Source organism: Orcinus orca, chromosome 18 (assembly GCF_937001465.1).
Source record: "Orcinus orca chromosome 18, mOrcOrc1.1, whole genome shotgun sequence".
Taxonomy (NCBI): Eukaryota; Metazoa; Chordata; class Mammalia; order Artiodactyla; family Delphinidae; genus Orcinus; species Orcinus orca.
In genome coordinates, this window is record NC_064576.1 from 62,691,524 (window position 1) to 62,713,808 (window position 22,285).

General features: G+C 44.2%; 2 protein-coding genes across 5 annotated transcripts in view; one reads left to right on the forward strand and one right to left on the reverse strand.

The window, feature by feature from the left end:
- The window catches only part of WDFY2 (WD repeat and FYVE domain containing 2), a 182,776-nt gene that overhangs the window by 127,419 nt on the left and 33,072 nt on the right, over positions 1-22,285 (forward strand). For all 3 annotated transcript variants that reach the window (XM_033436916.2, XM_004274620.4, XM_033436917.2), the window contains exons 5-7: positions 735-885; positions 7,644-7,756; positions 21,586-21,712. In XM_033436916.2, coding sequence (XP_033292807.1) covers positions 735-885; positions 7,644-7,756; positions 21,586-21,712 — 391 coding nt within the window. The remainder of the gene's footprint in view (positions 1-734; positions 886-7,643; positions 7,757-21,585; positions 21,713-22,285) is intronic.
- Positions 19,314-22,285, reverse strand: part of DHRS12 (dehydrogenase/reductase 12) — a 177,499-nt gene continuing 174,527 nt past the window's right edge. For both annotated transcript variants that reach the window (XR_007473227.1, XR_007473226.1), the window contains one exon: positions 19,314-19,989. The gene's annotated coding sequence lies outside the window, so the exon portion shown is untranslated. The remainder of the gene's footprint in view (positions 19,990-22,285) is intronic.

Genomic DNA, 22,285 nt, shown 5'->3' on the forward strand with positions numbered 1-22,285 from the left:
CTTGTATATAAGCAGCCCTGGGAAGTTTGCTCTCATTATGTATGCTTTGACGTAAGGGATATCTCATTCTTTTCTATATGGCACTTGGGAATAATTCTGCCCTCCTCTCCAAGCTCCAAGCGTTTAATTTCTCACAGAAAATTCATCTAGAACTTTGTTGTGGGTTTAAAAGCAAACCTTCATCAAAAGGAGAACAGTAATGCTCTTTGCTTTTTTTCAAGCTTAAATAAACAGACACCAGTGAGTTTATTAGCAGAACGTTGTTCCTAATGTGTTTTGTAGTCACACTGATCTGCCTTTCTCTAGTCCAGCAGTTCTAACATGTCTGAGAGAGGTGGTCCAGGCCCTTTGGGTGTTAGGAAAATTTTCTTTCTTTTTATAAAAATTAATTAATTAATTATTTTTTGGCCACGCCACGTGGCATGTGGGATCTTAATTCCCCAACCAGGGATCAAACCCACATCCCCTGCATTGGAAGCATGGAATCTTAACCACCGGACCGCCAGGGAAGTGGTTGGGGAAAATTTTCTTATGGAAACGTGGATGTGGTCTTCTCCAGGGGCATGCCTGTCCCCCTGATGAGAACCACTGTTCTAGCCCTTGTTTGTAACGATTATCTACTGTTCAGCTTACTCTGGAGTGGGGAGGAGGGAATGATGCATCTCTGTGGACCATGCTTTACCAGCCTCTTGTAGGATGCTTTATGGGTTGTTTTCTTGTCTCTTGGCTTTTAGCGCATCAGAGCAGAGTGACGATGATCCTGTTTGTCCTGGAGCTGGAGTGGGTGCTGAGCACGGGACAGGACAAGCAATTTGCCTGGCACTGCTCTGAGAGTGGGCAACGCCTGGGAGGTTATCGCACCAGTGCTGTGGCCTCAGGCCTGCAGTATCCTTTGCTGGACAAAATCCCTTGGTGGGAACTTAGCTGTTGACTTCTTTCTTTCATGAACATTTTGGGTATGTGCAACTTGAAAGTTTCTTGTTTTATTTGCTAGTTGCCCTACTGATTAAGATGCTTATAAACTGGGCTTCCCTGGTGGCGCAGTGGTTGGGAGTTCGCCTGCCGATGCAGGGGACACGGGTTCGTGCCCCGGTGCGGGAGGATCCCACATGCCGCGGAGCGGCTGGGCCCGTGAGCCATGGCCGCTGAGCCTGAGCATCCGGAGCCTGTGCTCCGCAACGGGAGAGGCCACGGCAGTGAGAGGCCCGCGTACCGCAAGAAAAAAAAAAAGTGCTTATAAACTTTCCTAACACATAAATCATCAAGGGTCCTCATGTAGGTGGAGTAAAGTAATTTCACCTGAAATAAGTTACTGCCGAGCAGGTTGTGGGTCTGCTGTGATACAAAGTCTGACATCTAGACAGTACACAGCCCAGAATTGTGAGCCTCAGCTGTCAGAAAGAATTATGGAACATGGAGATAAAACCATCACTGAAATACAGTCTTTTATTTTTGAACAGAAATAATTTACACATAGGTATTAAGGTTGGAAACATTCCCATTTTGGTGCCTGGCAGAAGAACCACAGGATTCCCGTTCATTTTAAGAATATTTATTGAGAGGCCACCATGCCGGGACCAGAGCAGGCTGACTGGTATCTACACAGTAATGCTACGCAGTCTTTGTTCCAGGTACCAGACTTTTCCAGGATATGTAGAACGATATTAACTCTTATCTCTCAAGTCTCCAGGGTCCATGTGCTCGGTGTGAACACCTGCCAATGCTGGGTAATCCTCACATCCAGCCCCCTGGGCTCCAGTGAACACAGGCCTGACAAGTGAGAAGCCTGTACTGGTGATGCTACCGCTCTGAGGAGTAAAGGACCCTGAGTTTCTTCTTTAAAAAGCGTAGAATCTCTCCACCTTCTGACAGATGAGGAAATAGTTATAAACAGATCACTTGTCTGCAAAAGCAGGATGAAACAGTAAGACTTGCTTTCAGATTTTCATCTAGTATTTATATGCCTGTTCAGTGATTTGCAACCACCTGACAAAGTATTGCACCTTGCTGTTTCCTTGCAGACATGTGGCAGTAGTTCTGTGTGTGTGTGTGTGTGTGTGTGTGTGTGTGTTTAGGCTAATGTCACTCTTATTTTCCAACTGGAAGGGCAAGATGAAGAAACTGAGAATGGCCATATGGAAGGCTGTAAAAGTGGCATGTTACCAAGAAGACCAGAAGCAAGGGCGACAAGGAATGGAAATCAAGATCACTTATCGGGCTTCCCTGGTGGCACAGTGGTTGAGAGTCCGCCTGCCGATGCAGGGGACACGGGTTCGTGCCCCAGTCCGGGAAGATCCCGCATGCCGCAGAGCGGCTGGGTCTGTGAGCCATGGCCGCTGAGCCTGCGCGTCCGGAGCCTGTGCTCTGCAACGCGAGAGGCCACAACAGTGAGAGGCCCGCGTACCGCAAAAAAAAAAAAGATCAACTTATCTTTGAGAGGGTGCTTAAAGAAAGAAACACCAAAGTTTACTTTCTAAAAGCCAGTTCAGACAAGCATAATGCTTGAATTGAAATACATGAACTCTCCTGCCAATGGATTAATGATTTCTTGTAGTGTTAGTATTGGATCTCCCTTAGAGATCATCCATCCAGTTTCTCATGTACAGGTGAGCCAGCTGAAGCCCAGAGAGGGTCACATGCCTTATCTGCAGCCACCCAGCTGGTATGTAGGAAAATCACCACCAGAACCCAGGTCTTCTGCCTTGGACTGCTGGTTTTTCCCATTATACTGCATTATCCCTCTGAGAACAGAACTAATGGCATCCATATAATTTGTTCTTAACATGCTGGCTTCTATATCACTAGCTACGCCTAGTGAGGTATCTTCTGTATCACCTAACCAGGAGTATAGAAAAAAATAGGAGTATAGAAAAAAATACAGATCTTGCCCTTAAGAAGTTTACTGTTTAAACGATCTGAAAATGAAAACAAAAAACAAAAAACCCCACAAGTACACAGAATTAAACTTGTCCTGACTCTTATAGTCTTTGACTCCTCTCTTCCGGCATCTCCAAAAGTCATCTTCATTTTTCGACTCTTCTTTGCCATGTGGTTTACCAAGCAGGAAAAAAACATGTGATTGGCTATCAGAAACTTGTGTGTGCAGTGAAAGCCTCAGGCTTCCTTCCCCAGTGCAAATGACCCTCCAGTCCAACCTTGCTATTAAGGTGGAAGGCAGCTGCAATACTGCAGACAGAGAGTACTGGTGATGCCTGGTGAGCCTTCCAGAAGACTCCCTCACCTCTACCAGCTCTGCCTCCTTAGCTCCAATTCTGGAACCACAGTGCCAGCCCTTGCACCTGGGAGCATCTGTCTGCCTGGTATTTTCCCAGTGCCGCATGCTGATGCATAACAGCACTGCTTTTGCAGACGAGACCCACACAACTTTCCCAAGGCTGCAGGGTTTTTTCTGGGAGCTGCCTGATGCATAGATTGTTAACGGGCAACCTATACAGTGTTGGGGTTCACGTTAAAATTCAGTTTTTAAACATGCTTTTTTCATGGGAACCCTCCTCCATCACCTCACCCCTCCTCTTCGTTCTGCCACCTTCTGTACTTACCGGTTTTTGGTTTTTTGGTCCTTTTGGTTTTTCAGTTTTTTAGTGATAAGGAAAGGAAGAAGATCTGTTAAAATAACATAAAATGTTCAGAATAATATTATGACCCCTATTTCTCTTCATAGTGGGCACTGGTGGTGTACATAAGAGTTTTCTACAGACGGATTGATTCTCTCCCATCTACACCTCAAATAGTCAAGCCAACAAGTGATAGAATAAGTCAGATTGACATTGCCCTTTTTCCTCTTCTTTCAGGCCTCTTAGCGGAGAAGTAAATAAGCAATGAAAGTAACCAAAATTCAAGTAGACAAATAAAGGATGACAGAGACTGACTAGTTCACAAGTTGAATTATCAATTTCGGAATCACCTCAAAATCTTTGTTGCTTTAAGTGAACTAATATTCACTTAACTATGTAAGTGAATATTAAGTGAACTATCATGTTAACAACAACAACAATAAGAAGAAAGTGAAGGTGATGAAAAAGAAGAAAGTATCTCACCTTTGCAGTCCCTGAGAGTTTACATAGTACTTCTACATAATGTTACTTTGTTCACTATCAAAACATAAAGACCTAATTCTCAATTTTCACGTGTAGAAAAGCCTCAGAGAGGCTCAAAAAGATTAAGAATAAGAAACCTTCTCAAGGTCACATGACTGTTAACTGGCAGAACCAGGATTAGAACTAGGGTATTAAAATCTTTGAGCTTGCCCTCTGCACAACTAGATATAGCAGAACGGAGGTATTTCTCAAAGGTCCCGTGGCAGGCTGATGTAGGAAACAGAACTGTTTTCCTTCCCCACTTCAATTGCTGGTCTTTATTTTTGTGAATACTTTACCTAGCCACACCTTTCAGTCTGTCATTTGACCAAGTTTTGGTCACATTTTTCATGCTTCCACAAAACTAATTCAGGTACTCTTCATTTTTAGAATTTATTCCTGTTGGAGATATTTCCAAGATGTCACCCTATATAGTCAAATGCCTTTCCACCAAGCGTTCTCTTCTATCTATTCCTATTTGTGGAAAGAGTACTGAAAAGCTATTAAGATTATCCTGATTTCCATATTTCCTCATATCATACTAAATGCGAATCACTCTGGCTTTGAGCATTATTATAAACTCTTAGGGTTTTGTTTTTTAATAATATATTCAGTATATTTCAGTAAATTGCACCCCCCCCTTTTTTTGATGCTCATATTGTCCCATCTTTGGCCAGTAAGAGCCACATCATGTTGGCTCCTATGTCTTTTTGATACAGCCCCACTAGCCTTTGATAGCATCTTTGCTTTTTGACACGACATGTCTTAAGCTCATCTGGTAACTTCCTGTCGCAGTCCTGGAATTGGCCATTTCTCTTAGTGAGGAATAGTATTCAGAGATAGCTAGCAAATATATGTATGTGTATTTAAAAAAAGAAAATAAATGATTAGTTCACATAATATTTCTAATTCAAATTTAACATTATAGCATACTTCTTTTTTTTTTTTTTTTGCGGTACGCGGGCCTCTCGCTGCTGTGGCCTCTCCCGTTGCGGAGCACAGGCTCCGGACGCGCAGGCTCAGCGGCCACGGCTCACGGGCCTAGCCGCTCCGCGGCATGTGGGATCTTCCCGGACCGGGGCACGAACCCGTGTGCCCTGCATCGGCAGGCGGACTCTCAACTGCTGCACCACCAGGGAAGCCCCTTTACGTCATTTCTGTACTTGATTCTTTTGGGCTAAAAACCTTTGTTCCTAAACATCAGCATAATTCTTTATTTGCTTTATCCCATGGTATATTTAAGTTGTTTTAAATAGTAATAGCAATATTATAATAGCAAGACTACTGAATAAGATTTTAGATTTTTTTTTTGCAGCTTTCTTTGTCCTGAGAATATATTCTACCAAGAATGTATAGTCAAAATGCTGTGTTTTAAAGTCACTTGAAATAATTCTTTTAACTCTGTGGTTATATCAGCAAGTTGACAGTAGGTTTACTCACTTTACTTTGTTGTCGATTTAGGGGATTTAAAAAAATGTGTAAGTATTTTTCACATGTACATAATTACAAGATTCCATAATGGAAACAATGTAATGAGAGAGAAGTCTCACTACCACCCCTTTCCCGTCAGCTTGTTTCTCACTTTTCCACTGGCAGCCATTTTTGATCAATCTTGATTTATCGAAGTGCTTCCTTTTGTAAATATAAGCGCGCGCGCCCACACACTTACATTTATGTTTCCCTCTTTCTTACACGAAGGTAGTGTAGCATATAAACTTCCATAAACCTTGGCTTTCCCCCACACACACTTAATAATATATGCTGGAGGGACTTCCCTGGTGGTCCAGGGGTTAGGACTCCGCGCTTCCAGTGCAGGGGTGCAGGTTCGATCCCTGGTTGGCGATCTAAGATCACACATGCCGTGGGGTGCAGCCAAAATTTTTTTTAAATAATAATAAATATAAAGTTAACAGAAGGCTATTAAGGCTGTAACATCTAAGTCTCTATTTAAAATATATATATATATATATATATATATATATATATATAAAATAATATATCCTGGAAATTACTCCATGTCAGATTTCCCAGCTGTGTAGTATTCTTTTGCATGGATGTATCATAGTTAAGAAGTCCTCTTTTGATGGACTTTCAAACTTTAGCTCTTACTGTAATACGGAGTGAATAGCTTCAGGCATGTGTCAATTCATATTTTGGCCATTGTGCCTCTGGGGTAGATCTCTACAAGTAGGATCTCTAGGCATTACCAACCAGGAAAGCTCACTAGAGACTCAGGGCCTTGGGTAGTTACTGGAGACTGACTGGTCACACAGGCACCCTCTTCCTGCATGTACCAACATTCCAGACTCCCATAAGGAGGCCTTCCCTGGTGTCCAGTGCTTAAGACTCCGTGCTTCCACTGCAGGGGGCACGGTTTCGATCCCTGATCAGGGAACTGAGATCCCACATGCCGCGTGGAGTGACCAAAAGAAAAAAAAAAAAACCAGACTCGCAGAAGGAAAGCAGGTGTTTAGCGTAAACCATATTGTTTGTACAGTTAAGGCACAGTCAGCCACTTTTGTTAATGGTGGGAACCCTCCTGAAATCCAAGTTCCCAGGTGCCATGCCAATCTTGTAACAGCAGCCTTTCAAAGGAGAGCCTGCTAGGTTAATTTTTTTTTTTTTTTGCAAAGCACCATTGTCATTTCTTGAACCATCCATTCATGTATCTTGCCTGTTTTTTATTAGGTTTGTAATCTTCTTCTGGATTGCTCTTTTTATATTAGGTATTCGGGCCTTTTGTGACATCAGTTGCAAATATTTTTTCCAATTTGTCTTGTGCTTTGCTTATTGCATTTGTTTGTTGTTTGTGTATTTGAGTCGTAGCTTTTTCCACTCCAAGGTTATAAAGGAACTCTCCCATCTAGAACTTCTATTTTTCATTTTTTACATTGGAGTTCTTCCTGGTATAAAGTGAAGTACAAATCCTGTTTTGTTTTTCCAAATGACTGGTTCAGTTTGTGCCAACTTTTCTTTTCGCCCTTCTTTTCCTTATTCATTTGAAAAGCCACCTTTATCAGGTATGTACTAAATTTCTGCATGCTTTGGGGCCTATTTCTAGACTTTCTTTTCTGTTCCATTGGTCTGTTTGTCTAAGCACCACACTTTCGATTAAAGAGACTTTATAACATGTTTTAATATCTGGTAGGGCTAACCTCCCCCATCACAGTACCATATTACTCTTATTTTCAGAATACTCCTGGCTCTTCTTGCCTATTTATTTTTCTATGTGAACTTTAGAATGAACATACCTAACTGTAGGAAAAAAACCCACATGTTGATACTTTTATAGGGATTATATTAAATTCATAAATTCATGTTGTGAAAATTGACATGTTTATCATGTTGAGTCTTACCGTCCAGTAAGTAATGTCTTTCATTTTGTTATGTCCACTTTTTGTGTCTTTCAGCATTATGTTCAAGTTCTCCTCCCGTGAGATTTGTGCATTTCTTTGACATTTATGTTTTTTCTGGTGTGTGTGTAGAGAGAGGGGGGTAAACCACCCACTCACTTTTGAGAAACGATCCTTAATGCTTACATGATAGATTTGATGTTGAAACCCGGCACGTGTTTATTGGTGACCACTCAGGCCAAGTAACCATCCTCAAACTGGAGCAAGAAAACTGCACCCTGGTCACAACATTCAGAGGACATACAGGTGGGATTGAAAGCAGACCCTCCATGTGCTGCTCTCACAGTGACCTATCACCCGCTGCATGTTCTGATGTTCACAAGATGTGGTGTGCAAGTGACGAGGTACAATCTGGGCTTGTGCAAAGATACACGTGATGCGTGTGACTGATTTCAGAATGGTTCAGTAAGAATGGTTCAGTAAGATACAATGTCAGAAATTTTCTCCATCAGTCAAACAAAAGAGCAAACAGTCTATTTCAAAAATGGTGGTGATGTGGTTCTTTGTCATGCTACGCTGGAGAAAGCCCTTGTTTGCATATGTTAATGAGACATTGTTTGAAGCTGTGTGGCAACTGCACAAACAGTTGGACAGAAGGACGGCTGCCTCGGTCTGTCCTTGCCATCCGTGGAGCGAGAAAATGGTATGCAAGACAGACTCCTACTTCCAAGACAAATGAAATGAAAAATAGATTTGTTGTGGGTAGCTAGCCTACATAAAAAGGTACAAGTTCCTCTTTAATTTTCCTTCCTCTGGGGCTCTTTTCAAGGCCCCCTTTATGTTACTGGTCTGCTCAAGGTCATTTAAGCAAGGTGACAGACTGTATCCACACTTAACCTTTGAAAGACTTGAGTAAATGATGATGACTAATTTTTTACTAGTATTTTTAACATGTGATGTTGACCCTGGAGAATGAATAACTGCCTGTTTTCCTGGTTCTTAACGGGCTTTTGTGTCTTCTGCAGTTTACCAGCCCATGATTCAGTATAGAACAAGGTTAATATTTGAGTTTAGACATCATATAAGAACAAAAGTAGGTGAATGAGGATGTAAAATGGGGTAGTATCTAGCTCATAAGGGAGTTCCTAAAGGGAAAAAGAGCAATGCAATAAAGAGAAAATTGAATCCAGGGGAAAGATTCATAAAAGATCATCTTAATTATCTACACCTGAGGCAGGAAGAGCACATAGAAACCTCCCTTGTGGATAGAACCCAGGTCTTTCCTGATTGGATTTCTCTTTTTAGCCACCTACACTCTGACCAAGCCTGGCCTGGTGGGCACCTGAAACTATCTCAGGTCAGGACTGTTTCACTGCTGAGTTCAGTCTCCTAATCCTTGGCTTCCCTAAGCCCTTAACTCCACCTGCACTTGTTCTTGCCCTTGTTGAGGAGTCCTTCCCTTGATCCCTCACTGCCCAGCATCTCTGCCCCATCTTCCCTTCCTCTCCATCGCTTCAGCCACACGTTTCCCTGCATTCTTAGTTCAGGCCCCCTTGTTCCTCCTTGTTGGTAAATTTCACCTGTGGTTCAGAGTATCCACGTGTCTCCTGCGCACTCAGCCGTGGAGTCTGCACTTGGGTTTGGGGTCACAGCACGAGCCTCAGCTCATCGTCCCCAGTGCAGAGTCGTCATTCCAGTCCAGGCTCAGGAGTTGCCTCACAGCCCCTCATGTAACCCGGCTCTAAGTCCTTCGTACACAGTTTGCTCCTTCTCTCAGTCCCTCAGCAGCTTTTTCAGACCTTCCCCGCTCTCCCTAGGCCTCCTTCAAAGAAAAGCAGAGGTTATCAAATACAAGCTTTTTAAAAATGTTTATTTCTTGGCCACCCCATCTTCCCTCCCCAACAAGCAAGCTTTTCCTTCGCTTTCTCCTCATCGCTCGCCCTCCCGCCTCGTGCTGTCCTTGGCCCCAGACTCATCCTCCTGGGGGTCTCCACATGGAAAGTTAATTTTTTGGTCTCCCTTTGGACCAACTCTTCTCAAGTTTCTAACATGCTGAGTTCCTTGCCTCTGTTAAAAACAAACAAAACCCCTCTGATCCCATCTTATTTTCTTCATAGCAGTGCCGCTTTTTTCCTTTGTTTTTCAATTGCAGTAAAATGTACACAACCTAAAATTGATGCTTTTGTCCATTTTTGTGTTCAATTCATTGGCATTAAGTACATTCACATTGTTGTGCACTGATCACCACCATCCATCTCCAGAACATTCTTCATCTTGAAGAACAGAAACTCTGTGCCCATGTAACCCCCTCCCCCCAGCCCCTGGCAACCACCATTCTGCTTTCTGTCTCTGTGCACTGCATATGAGGGGAATTGTGCAGTATTTGCTGTTCTGTGACCGGGTTAGTTCACCTAGAGTAATACCTTCACGTTGTCGCAGTTAGCAACGCGTCTTAAAAAAGTTATCATTTTCCCAGCCGTTTCGCATTCTTCCCTCCCGTTGGCTTTCCCGCCACCTGCAATTTGGCTCGTCTCTATCACTCCTCTCACACTGCTCTCCCCGAGGTGGCCAGTGGCCTGCTGGTAGCTAAATCCAGTGGACATTTTTTTTTGTTTTTTTTTTTTTGCGGTACGCGGGCCTCTCACTGTTGTGGCCTCTCCCGTTGCAGAGCACAGGCTCCGGACGCGCAGGGTCAGCGGCCATGGCTCACGGGCCCAGCCGCTCCGCGGCACGAACCCGTGTCCTCTGCATCGGCAGGCAGACTCTCAAGCACTGCGCCACCAGGGAAGCCCGGACATGTTTTAAACTCTGTCCTGTTTAACCTCGTGGTAGCGTTTTACATTGTGGCCATTCCTTCCTGCTGTGACTGCCCTCGATTGGCTTCTATAACACATTTCCTCCCGCACTGAAGTCTCTGACTGCTCTTTCTCCTCTCCTTTGGGGTCGTCTTGGTGGGTTCTGCCTGGGACCCTTGTCTCTTCACCTCGTGGGCTCTCCCTGGTTGACCTCGGCCACTACTCCCAGTCACAGAAAGAAAAGGCATAGGGCTTCCCCGTGAGCCACAACTACTGAGCCTGCGTGTCTGGAGCCTGTGCTCCGCAACAAGAGAGGCCGCGACAATGAGAGGCCCGCGCACCGCAATGAAGAGGGGCCCCCGCTTGCCACACTAGAGAAAGACCTTGCACAAAAACGAAGACCCAACACAGCCATAAATAAATAAATTTAAAATCATGGGCTTCTAAGAAGACCTCTGCTTAAAAAAAAAAAAAAAAGAAAAGGCATAGTCATTGTTCTCGAATTCCTCACAGCCCAGTGAGAGACAGAAGCTAAACAGTAATTATAGTGCCTGAGGGCCGGGGTGTGTGGAGGAGCGTCTGGGGCACGGGAGCAGCACCAAGCATGTCCAAGAACACGGAACAGCGCGTTGCGGGGATACACGTGGGAGTTGGTCAGGGAAGGTCTCCCCCCAGGGGGTGGGGGGGAAGATATGACTTCGATCTAAGATTGTGGCGGAGGAGTAAGTGTTGAGTTCATGAAAGAGAAGTAGGGAGAGCAGGGCAGGCAGAACAAACCAGCGTAATCCAAGGCCTGGGGATTTGCAAAAAGCCTGGCTCTCTTGGGAGCGCCTAGTTACTCCTTTTGGCTGGAACACTGAGTGTGGGGGTGGTGGGTGTCAGCCAGAAAGGAAGTGAGAGTCAGTTCGGATCACTGAGAGCATTATCCTGACATCAGGGGAAAACGGTGAAAGAGTTTTAAGCGAAGAAGTTAACCTGATCGGATTTAAAAGATTGCTCTGGTAGTAGAGTTGAGAGTGTGATGGGAGAGCTAGTAGGAAACTGTCCCTCGCAGCGTGGCTATGGTGATGGGAGGGCGGGGAGTGGATAGACGCACGGTAACATTTTAGAGGCCTTGACAGGCTGGAGAGTTCCCAGATTTGGTTGAGGCAGAGGTGGCTTTCAGCGTGACCTTCTGGCTCCTTAGAAGTCAGACGTTGCCCAGAGCACAGACAGGAATTCCCCGAGTTCTGTGCTGCTGCCTCTGGGTCAGGAAAGGGGTAAGTAGCTGCTTCTTACTGCTGTGAGGTGAAAAGGTGGCCCAAGGATTTCATGTCTTCCGGATTCGTTCCAATATAAAATACTACCCGATGTTGTATCTTATCTTTCTGAAAGAATGTAAACTATTTTCACATGATTTCATCATGAAATATCTTTGAGGAAGACAGGACGTAGCCCAGGAAGGTTGTTATCTAACACGAAGGCAAATAAATGTAGCAGGTCACCTATCTAATTTGTTATTATTCCTAGACAGTAGTATCTACCCATCTCCAGTCTGGCTACAGCACAGGTCATTCATTTAAAGCTAGAACAAGGGCACCTGAGAGATTCCACGATGATGCAAACATTGTTGAGCTCTTCCTATGCAGTAAGTCCATCTGGGCCCTGGGAGGTCCCAAACTCAGCCAGACACAATTCTGGAGAAAGGGGCTGTGAATGGAGAGTTAGTTTTAACCTCCTGACTCCCTTACCCCCCAAACAAAGACCTTAAGATGAACCTAGATCCATTAAAGAGTGATCTTGGGGATCTAATTACTCCAGATCCAAACTCAACAGCAGACAAGTCTTCAGCCATTCACCCATCACTCTCTGTTACAGTACAGAAGGTCATATAAAAATGTGAGTTAGTGTTGGAATCTGCCTAATAGCCATACCCAGAGGCCAAAACATGGCACTAACTAATCCATGGGGATTTAGAAAACTAATTTTATGTTCTTATGCTCCCTCTGCTGGTTTTATTTCTGGAGCTAAATGCCAAATATCATAGTTCTTTGATATTTCTGCAGAAATTAGAATATATTTCTGCCGAAATGTCACACGCTGATTTGAACAAAGGGGAAAAATATCAGATTTTGGCCACTGGAAACTACTAGTATCAATAAAATCTTTTTTTTTTTCTTCTAAGAATTTTTTTGGTTAGTATGAACATATTGGAAATAGGAGGGCTTGAATGTGAACCGCCCAAAGCATACTACTTAACGGAAAATTAAATCCAGACTTGTTCATTGACTGTTAGGAGAAGTATTGAAAGTAACAGTGTAGCTATAATAAAAATAACTAAAACAAGGACAGGCACAGTTTAGTGCAAATATGTAAGTTCAGATCATTAAGCTGAAAGCTTAATTTTTGTTTATAGTAGAGGCTTTCACATCTAATAGATGTGGATTTTCATCTAGAGTCCGTCAGGTCATTGGCTCTCCATGTGATGAGTGGTGCCCCTCATCGGTGAATGAAATCAGCCTAGTCCTTGCCCTGGTTCAAATCCCGCTCATGGAATTAAAGCAATAATTGGAAATACTATGCATGTAACAAGTGTTGTGAAGCCCCGAGGCCACGCATGGGCTTCTTTGGGAACAGTTAACAAGAGGGCTTCTTGTCCACAGAGTTAAAGGGGGGCTTCTAAGAAAGTGATGTTTAAACAGCACCTTAAGAAGACTGAGGAGTTACCCAGGTGGTGGGAACATTCCAGACCCCGGATGTAGGAAGCAGGTTTGAAGCCTGCAGTGGGTAAGTGTGAATGGAGTCCAGTGGCCTGTGTGGAGAGCCAGGGGTGAGGGATACAAGTTGACATCCCAGGCAACGTGAAGAACTTCGGATGGACATTGTTCTCAGGCAGAGGGAAGCCAGCGGTGGAGTTGAGGCAGGGTGGTAACGTGCTTTCCGTTGTAACGAATCGTGGTAGCAGCGGGTGGTGGATTGAGTGGGGACGAGGATGGATGTGAGGAGGCCTTTTGGAAGGAAGCTACCGCCGGAGTCCCTGGAAAAGGGGACTCCTGTCTGGACTGGGAGAACAGCAGCGGGTGTGGAGAGTAGAGGAGGGGTTCAGGGTCTGTTTAGGAGATGAGTCAGCAGCGCTTGATGATTGGTTGAAGCAGGAGTGGCTTCCACGTTTCTGTCTGGAACATTTGGGTGGACGGTGATGCCATTTACTGAAAATGGGAACGGCAGAAGTAACAGCAGGTTTGCGAGAGAATGTCGTGGTGCTTTAAACTGAACATGACCAAGAGGCCCCCTTGAGGAGGCGGCAAGGAGTCAGCTGGATGTCCCGCTGTGGGTCTCAGGAGGAGGGTGTAGCCTAGAGACGGAGCACATTTACCTTTCCAGAAACACTCATCACTTCAATCTGGAGCAAAATGCAGTAACTGAAAGGTTACAAACTCTATTCAAGAGGCTCCGTGGTCTGAGGACTTCCTTGGCTGCCTCTCCTCTGGCCGCATTTTGTCTGCACACCCGCACCCTGCGCACGTGGTAGGATGTGCCTGGTGAGTTACCAGGTTGCCCTGGTGGAGACAGAGCCAGCGGTTTCCAGCCCTGGCTCTGTGACCCTCCACCTAGTCTTTAGCTTTTGCAAGATATGTTGTAAAAGGCTCCAAAAATTAGCTCACTGAGCATTTGGTAACATGTATGAAATTTCTAAAAATGTTTATACTCTGATCTGGTTCCACGGTTGGGAAACTCTTCTAACTAAATCAGAAATGGGAATAAAGTTTTATGTATAAGAATGTTCATCCTAGCAAAACGTATAATAGTTGAAAGTTCAACAACCTAACAGTAAGTGAAATAAGGTACATCCATGCTTTGGGATATTATGCAGCTATTAAAACTTCCACTTATGAGAGTATAAAATAGTATAGATAAAACCTTGACTTTTAAGAATGAATTCATTTATGTTAAAAGTTATTCTGTCAGTTATATTGTGGAGGGCCAAGGCAGGGAGAAGCATATAATGAAACCATGAGGGAGAGCTCTGGAGTGGAAAGCTGGAGTGAAGGACAACGAAATGGAATAAATGATTTTTGTCAATTAAAATATCATAAACCCCGGAAACCCACAACCATCGCAGCCCTGGCTCTCATTCTCCATCCTGGTTACGGGTCATGCAGGGCGAGGAGGTTGGCCCGGGTGTAGATGGAGAGGGCGGAGCATTGTGTCTGCACTGCTCTGCGAGCTGGGCTCGCTGAGGTGGCTGACTCGCTGCCGCCAGAGGCGTCGGGTGGGAAGGGCTCTGCTGCTCATCAGGAAGCTGACAGAGGCAGCAGTCGCCGCAGAAAGAAGAGACTCCCCGCCCCATTCCTCTGGGCTCCTCTGTGTCTGCCTCTGTTGTGACGGCTTATTGCTCTCCTTTATCGTCCTCCCGTGCTGCTTTGCCATTCAATTAACGGGCCAGGTGAGTAAACATACACTGAGCACCTCTGGTGCACCCAGCTCTGTGCACTGTGCTTGAATACAAAGATGTGGAGCCTAAAGTCTACAGTGGGGACAGATTTATAATCCAGCAAAGTCGGGTCCAGTGAGTGATGGTGACATTTAGAGACGTGGGCAGAGGTGGGAGCCTCACCTAGACTGGGGGTGTTGGAGGGAAGGCTTCCTGCAGGAGAGGGCACCTGAGCTGCACCTTGAAGAGGGAGAAGAGGTTACCTGGGGGATAAAAGGTAGGTCTGGCGCTCCAGGCAGAGGGAGCAACCACGTCTTGTGAGAGAACGGCTCCACCAAACACAATGTGCGTGTCCTTCTCGTTCCCAGAACTAACATTGTATATTTGTATTGGTGTAGGGTCTGAGTCTTCTTTGTTTTGAATATATCCACAGAGCTTAGCACAGTGCCTGCCGTATAGAAGATGCTCAGTACCTGCTTATTGAACTGATTTGAAATGAATGCTGTGATTTACAATTTATAAGCCAGCCTCCAATAGAGACCCGTTGTTAGGTCATTTACATGGAACTGGGATGGGACCACAGGGTGATTATTTTGCCTCCCCAGTCCCATCCTGTGTCCTGTCTTGCAGCTTTTCCTTCCATCTTTCCCACTCTTCCTGAAGCCTGTGGTGTAACAGTCTGAGCCCTGGGAGAGTCTGATGAATATGCCCTGGCTTGCTTTAACCTGGTTGTCTGTTCACTCTTCCTGACTCTGTGTTACCAAGAACTCCCCTTCCCAGCTTGGACTCCTTGCAGCCTGATGTGATGTGCAAAAACTAGAGGTGGACCTTGTTTCTAAAACTTTAGTTGATCTTATGATGGTTGAGATAGCATGGGAACACGCTGGTCACTGCCTTAGGCTAACTCAACAAAAAACAGTGTCACAGAGATGGTCCAGATGAGGTCTCCTGCACTATAATCATAGCTCACGTTTATTGAGTGTTTCCCATGCACTAGGCACTGTTCCATGTGCTTATATATATTCACTCATTGAATCTTATAAATTTGTTTATTTTTAATTTTTTTTATTTTTGGCTGCACACGGTATTTGTTTTTCTCTTTTTGGCTGCATTTGGTCTTCGTTGCTGCACTCGGGCTTTCTTTAGTTGTGGCAAGCGGGGGCCACTCTTCGTTGCAGTGCATGGGCTTCTCATTGCGGTGGCTTCTCTTGTTGCGGAGCACGGGCTCTAGGCGTGTGGGCTTCAGTAGTGTGGCTTGCAGGCTCTAGAGCGCAGGCTCAGTAGTTGTGGTGCACGGGCTTAGTTGCTCCGCGGCATGTGGGATCTTCCCGGACCAGGGCTCGAACCCGTGTCTCCTGCATTGGCAGGCGGATTCTTAACCACTGCGCCACCAGGGAAGCCCCACTCATTTAATCTTAACAAAACTATTATCATCCCTCTTTTATGGATGAGAGTTCTGAGGCTCAAAGTCTTAAATAACTTGCTCAGGGTCATATACCTAATAAGGGTAGAGCTGTCACTTGAGCCTAGAATCTGGTTCCAGAGCCTTTGCACTTCTGATACCGTATATCAACTTCCCATTTCTTCGTCATAAACCATCCTTATCCCATAGTCACCAACAAAGGCCGGAGGGCCTGCTTCTCGTGGTGCAATGCTGGTAGATGTTGGTGTGTATTAGTTAGGAGGAGCTGAATGGTGTCTATCACTTGGCACATAGAAAACCCTATTTAAGTACTTCCATGTTTGTTTGGACAGGATGAACAGCCCATCCGATTCAGTCTTTAAAGTTAAATAAGCTTTCTAACCATTCTTTTTACCAGTGCCCACCATTATTTAAATCTAACACGATGTTTTAAAGAACCTGAGCCACCCATTTTACATGTTGTCTAAGTCCATTCTGGCCGCCATAACAGAACACCATAGCCTGGGTGGCTTATAGACAACAGAAATAGCATTTCTCACAGGTCTGGAGTCTGGGAAGCCCAAGATCAAAGCACTGGCAGGTTCAGTGTCTGGTGAGAGCCCACTTCCTGGTTTCTGGATGGCTGTCTTCTTGCTATAACCTCACACAGCAGAGTGGGTGAGGGAGCTCTCTGGGGTCTCTTTCATAAGGGCACTAATCCCATTCATGAGGTCTCTGCCCCTGTGACCTAATCACCTCCAAATATTGAATATGATTGGGGGGGGACACAAACACATGTTAAATAGGGGAAATCATATATTTGTCATCTTTCTCTTTTCTGTCCCCCTAATCCTTAACTAGTCAAGCAAGACCATCTCCAAAGCTTCTCCTTGAGATGAGCATTCCCTGACTTAACAGGTATGAGTAGTGGAATAGGTGAAGACCAGCACAGAGACAACACTGGTCAGCCAGGAAAAGAGATGTCATGTGCCTGTTTCATGTCCTAAGAACAGGCAAAGGACAGTCATCCATGTACTTCCTCCTTCGTTCAATCATTTGCTTATTGAATGCCCACTGTAAGGCAGGCAGAATTCTAGATCCTGGGGCTCCTGTGGGAAAAAGCCAAAGCCCTGGCCCTCCTAGAACTTATATTCTGTTGGGACAGTAGGCAATGCTCTGAAGAGAAATACCGTAAGGAGGAAAGTGGTAAGAGTGGTCAAGGGAGGTCTCTGAGGAGGTGGCATTTGTGAGGGAACAAGCCAGTGATAATCTAGGGGAAGAAAGTCACAGGCAGAGGCAACAAAATGCAGAGACCCAGAAGTAAGAATGAACCTGGCCTGTTCTAGGAACTTTGGGAAGCCCAGCTGACTGGAGCAGAGCTAGTAAGGTGGGGGAGGAGAGAGAGGGAAGCCCCTATAGTGGCAGAAGCCAGATCACCAAGGGCCTGGAGAGAACTGTGGGTTTTACTCTGAATGGGATGGGAAACCACAGGAGTGATTTAAGCAAGGGTGTCATCATCTGCTTTGTGTTCTTCAGTGATCACTTCGGTGGAGAATAGACAACAGGGTCAGGAGTGGAAGCAGGAAACGTTGTATGAGGCTAGTAGTATAATTTCAGAATTTAAAGAAGGTGCTGAGAGTCCCATCCATCCTTCACCCCTATTCCCCACATGTTAACATCTTTGAAAATTACAGTACACATATCAAAAATCAGGAAAATTTGAAACAACACTGTTCTTTAATCCGCAGACGTTAGTCACATTTCTCCGGTTATCACACTAATATCCTTTTTCTGGTTCAGAATCCAACCCACGACTACACCCCACGTTTGGTGATAATGTCTCCTTAGTTCCCTTAACCTGGAACAGTTCTTCAGCCTTTCTGTGCTTTCATGACCTAGACATTCTTTATTTTTAAAGATTTTTTTTTTTTGATGTGGACCATTTTTAAAGTCTTTATTGAATATGTTACAATATTGCTTCTGTTTTATGTTTTGGTTTTTTGGCCCCGGGGGCATGTGGGATCTTAGCTCCCTGACCAGGGATCGAACCCTTGCCCCCTGCATTGGAAGGAGAAGTCTCAACCACTGGACCACCTGGGAAGTCCCAACCTTGACATTTTTGAGTACTAGCCTGACTGTCCTTCCCCCCTAGAAAGTCTCTCCATTTGAGTTTTTCTGATGCTTCCTTATGGTTAAATTTTTATAAGAATAAAACAAAAGTGACGATATGCCTTCTCAGTGCATCATATCAGAAGGCACATGATACTGATTTGTCCTCTTACTGGTGATGCTAACTTTGATCGCTTGGTTAAGATGGTGTCTGCCAGGTTTCTCCATTGTAATCACCCTTTGTAATACATCAGTATGTTGTGAGGAAATACCTTGAAACGTTGAAACTATGTAATTATTCCATTTCTTATCATATATCTGACAAACTAACTAGAGTACTGTATTTGTATACAAATCTTTTTACATTTGGCCTTAGTACCATTTTTCATAGTTAATTTTGTCAATTCTTCCCCTAACCCCCTTCAGTGAGGTTGTACCACTTATTTGTAATATGGCTAGGTTCACTTGTTTCTGTTCATATTCCATTTTGGGTTCTCAGCAACACACACACACACACACTCCTAGTTTTTATTTTTTACTTGTTTTCGAGTATGTGAAATAGTAACATGATTCCAAAACTCAAAACCAAACCAAAACAAACACAATAAAAAGTGTCTCTCCTTCATCGCTTCTCCATTCCTATTCCCCAGCCTCTCCCACACACCTGCTGTAGTTAACAAATCTCAGTAATTTCTCATCTACCCTTTTTTCTTAGATGAGAGGTAGCATAATGTAGATATTCTTTTGCACTTTGCCTTTTTCCCTTTACAGTATATCCTGGAAATCATGTCATAGCCATCCAGCAGGTCTTCTCCATTCTTTTTCATAGCTGCATAGTACTCTGTGAATGTACCATAGTTTTATTTGCCCACTCTCTTATATGAGCATTTAAGTTGTTCCCAATGTTTTGCTATTTCAAACCATGCTGAGATGAATAGAGTGTGTATTTTGGTGTATTTGATGGGAGCAGGGACAGTATCTTCAAGATAAATTCCTGGAAGTGAGAGGGCTGGATTGAGAGCTCAGTGCATACGTAGTTTTGTTGGATATGGCCTTCCCCATGTTACTGGTTTGCATTCTCATCGACAGTGTATGAGAGTGCTTTTTTCCCCCAGAGCCTTTACAACAAAATGTGTGTCATACTTTTTAATTTTCTAGGCAAGAATTTTAATTGTGGCTCATACAAGGATAGTAGCAATGGAGATGGTGAGAAGTGCTTAGATTCTAGATACATTTTGAGGGAAAAACGAATTCAGAGTTTATAGTGGGTTGCTTTGGAGGCTAATGAAACAGTTTTCCAACCAGGGTTCTCTCTAATTCTGTTTAAGTATTAGGCATCAATATTAACAGTGTAAACTAATAGCTTCTTTTCACTTCTCTGACATTTTTGAAGCTTTGGGTGACTCTCACCTTCCTCTTGGACCAGCCTTATTATAATATTCTAGTAATTCTGTGGCATTGTAGTAGGTAATGGTACTGCTCTAACAAATAACTTTCAACATTTCAGTGGCTTAATGCAAAGGCGTTTTCCTCATGCATGTAACAATCCAGTGCAAATGTTCCTGTTCTTTTCCATGTGGTGATTCAGGGTCCCAGGCTCCTTCTAGAATTTCTCTGTGTCCTGGCGTCTTGGAGTCCTCCAGGAGGAAGTATAAAGAGAAAGTGGAAAAGGAACGTCTTAACTGCCTCGGCCTGGGAGGGATGTGTATGACTTCCGCGTACTTTCTGGGTTCCCTTGCTGAGAACTGGTCACATGCCCCCTAGTTGCAAGAGGGGCCAGTTAATGTGGCCCCTGTAGGAAGCAACTTTCCAGGGAGCGCTGTATATACAAGAAGAGGGAACATGAATTTCAGTAAACAATTAGCTGACTCTACCACAGATATTTAACAAAGCGAGTCATTCTAGTGCTGTGTGGGAATAAACATTTTGCACGATGGAATGCATATCCTGAAGCATTACATTCTCAGATACTGAAGGAAGGTTAAGGGTCGGGGGATGGGTACATGAAGTTTAATAACAGGGAGAGAAGATGAGTTATACAGGAAGAGAAAATATTTGGCTTTGAAAGGCTAAGTAAGCATAACAGAGGAGTTCCAAATAACGAGATTTGTGGATGAAAAAGCGATTTTTGTGTCTTCATTCATCTGCTCTTTCGTTCATTCAACAGGTACCACCAGAGCCTGTTTGCTGCTGGCCCTGTGCTTGTTTTGGGGTGGGAGTGGAGGAGGGAAGAGGAGATGGGAGCTGCAGGGGGTGGTCAGCACAGGTGCACTGGGGGAAGTGGTGTGTATTCTTACAGGGACAGGAATATATACAAGCAGAATGTTGTGCAGGTATAGGGAGAAGCTATTAAGCATAATCCAGGATAGTGGGGGTTTTTTTTCCTTTTGACCTTGAAAAAATATCTTCTGAGACATTATATGAGAGAAACTTTCCTAAAAGCTTTTAAAGTGCAGTACTTCATTAGAACAAATTGATGATCTAAAGAAGAAAAATGTCGGATTCCAACAAATAAGAAACAACTTGTATGTTCTTTTCAGAATATAATATTTTTCAATAAAAATGAGTAAAAATTTCTCATATTCTTAAGTATTCATAAGCTTTGTGCTCATCTTATACATAAAAAGTTACTATTGTTCTCAGTACACAAGAAGTTTGATTTATGATGGGACTGCCAGGGAAGAAAATCTGTCATAATATTTTATAGCCAAACCACTGGAGTGATGCTAATAACCATCTGTACTGCACACCACAGTTTACAGAGTGGTCCCAGGTAATTGGCCCCGTCATGCTCACTGTAACCCTGTGAGGTAGGGAGTGGTTAGGCTGATATTATCCTCAGTGGTATCGTCGTATTACCATCATCCCCAGTTTACAGTTGAAGAAACTGACACTTGAGGATGTAAGTAATTTTCCCAGAATCTATAAATTTAAATTCCCAGAGAGAGAAAATAAATTTTAAATTCTGATATTGTTGTCTATCAACACCTGTATTCAAGAATAAAATAAATCTAACTGAGCTTTTTTAAAGCCCCGTTTACTGCTCACCTGCTGTCGGGATGTGGGGTAGACGGGGATTAAAAACTGTGGTCAATATTTCCAAACAGTGCGGTATTTTCTGTTCTTAGAACTATGTCTATTTTTTGAAGGTCAATAATTGCCTTTTTCATTCCCCTTTGGTCTTTACAGTAATTGATTTTATGGTACATTAAATTTTGGGGAAAAGTGCATAAAGGGTGGGACTTTTATTCTTGGAGCCCATTTTTTTCTCTTTGGGGACTTAAATTTGTTCTTTCAACAGAAGTTTGTTGTGTGCCAGGAATTGCGCTAGCTCCGAACTCCTCTGCTCTCACAAGTTACTGGTGAATAATGTTGTCACTTTGTGACTAATGGCCATCTGTGTCTGTTCTCTCAGGTGGGGTGACTGCTCTCTGTTGGGACCCCGTCCAGCGGGTGTTGTTCTCGGGGAGCTCCGACCACTCTGTCATCATGTGGGACATCGGTGGGAGAAAAGGAACAGCCATCGAGCTCCAAGGACATAGGTAAGGCTGCTGGTGCTTTTATTTTTTTATTTATCATTTATTTTTTAAATTTATCTATTTATTTATTCATTTATTTATTTATTTATGCGGTACACGGGCCTCTCACTGTTGTGGCCTCTCCCGTTGCGGAGCACAGGCTCTGGACGCGCAGGCTCAGCGGCCATGGCTCACGGGCCCAGCCGCTCCGCGGCATGTGGGATCTTCCTGGACCGGGGCACGAACCCGTGTCCCTTGCATCGGCAGGCGGACTCTCAACCACTGCGCCACCAGGGAAGCCCCAAATTTATTTATTTTTTATTTTTGGCTGCACTGTGGGGGCGTGTGGGATCTTAGTTCCCCCACCAGGGATCGAACCCGCGCCTTTGACAGTGAAAGCACCGAGTCCTAACCACTGGACCACCAGGGAATTCCCTGCTGGTGCTTTTATGAAGAACTCTGGGAAAAGATTCCCGGCTGAAAGGTGGAACAAAGGCATGCGGGCCGGTCTTTGTGGCAGGAGCTTAGCCTGGGGATAATGTGACAGGAACGCAAATAATGGCCACTTTGATTTATATCTGTACATAAGTATGTTTA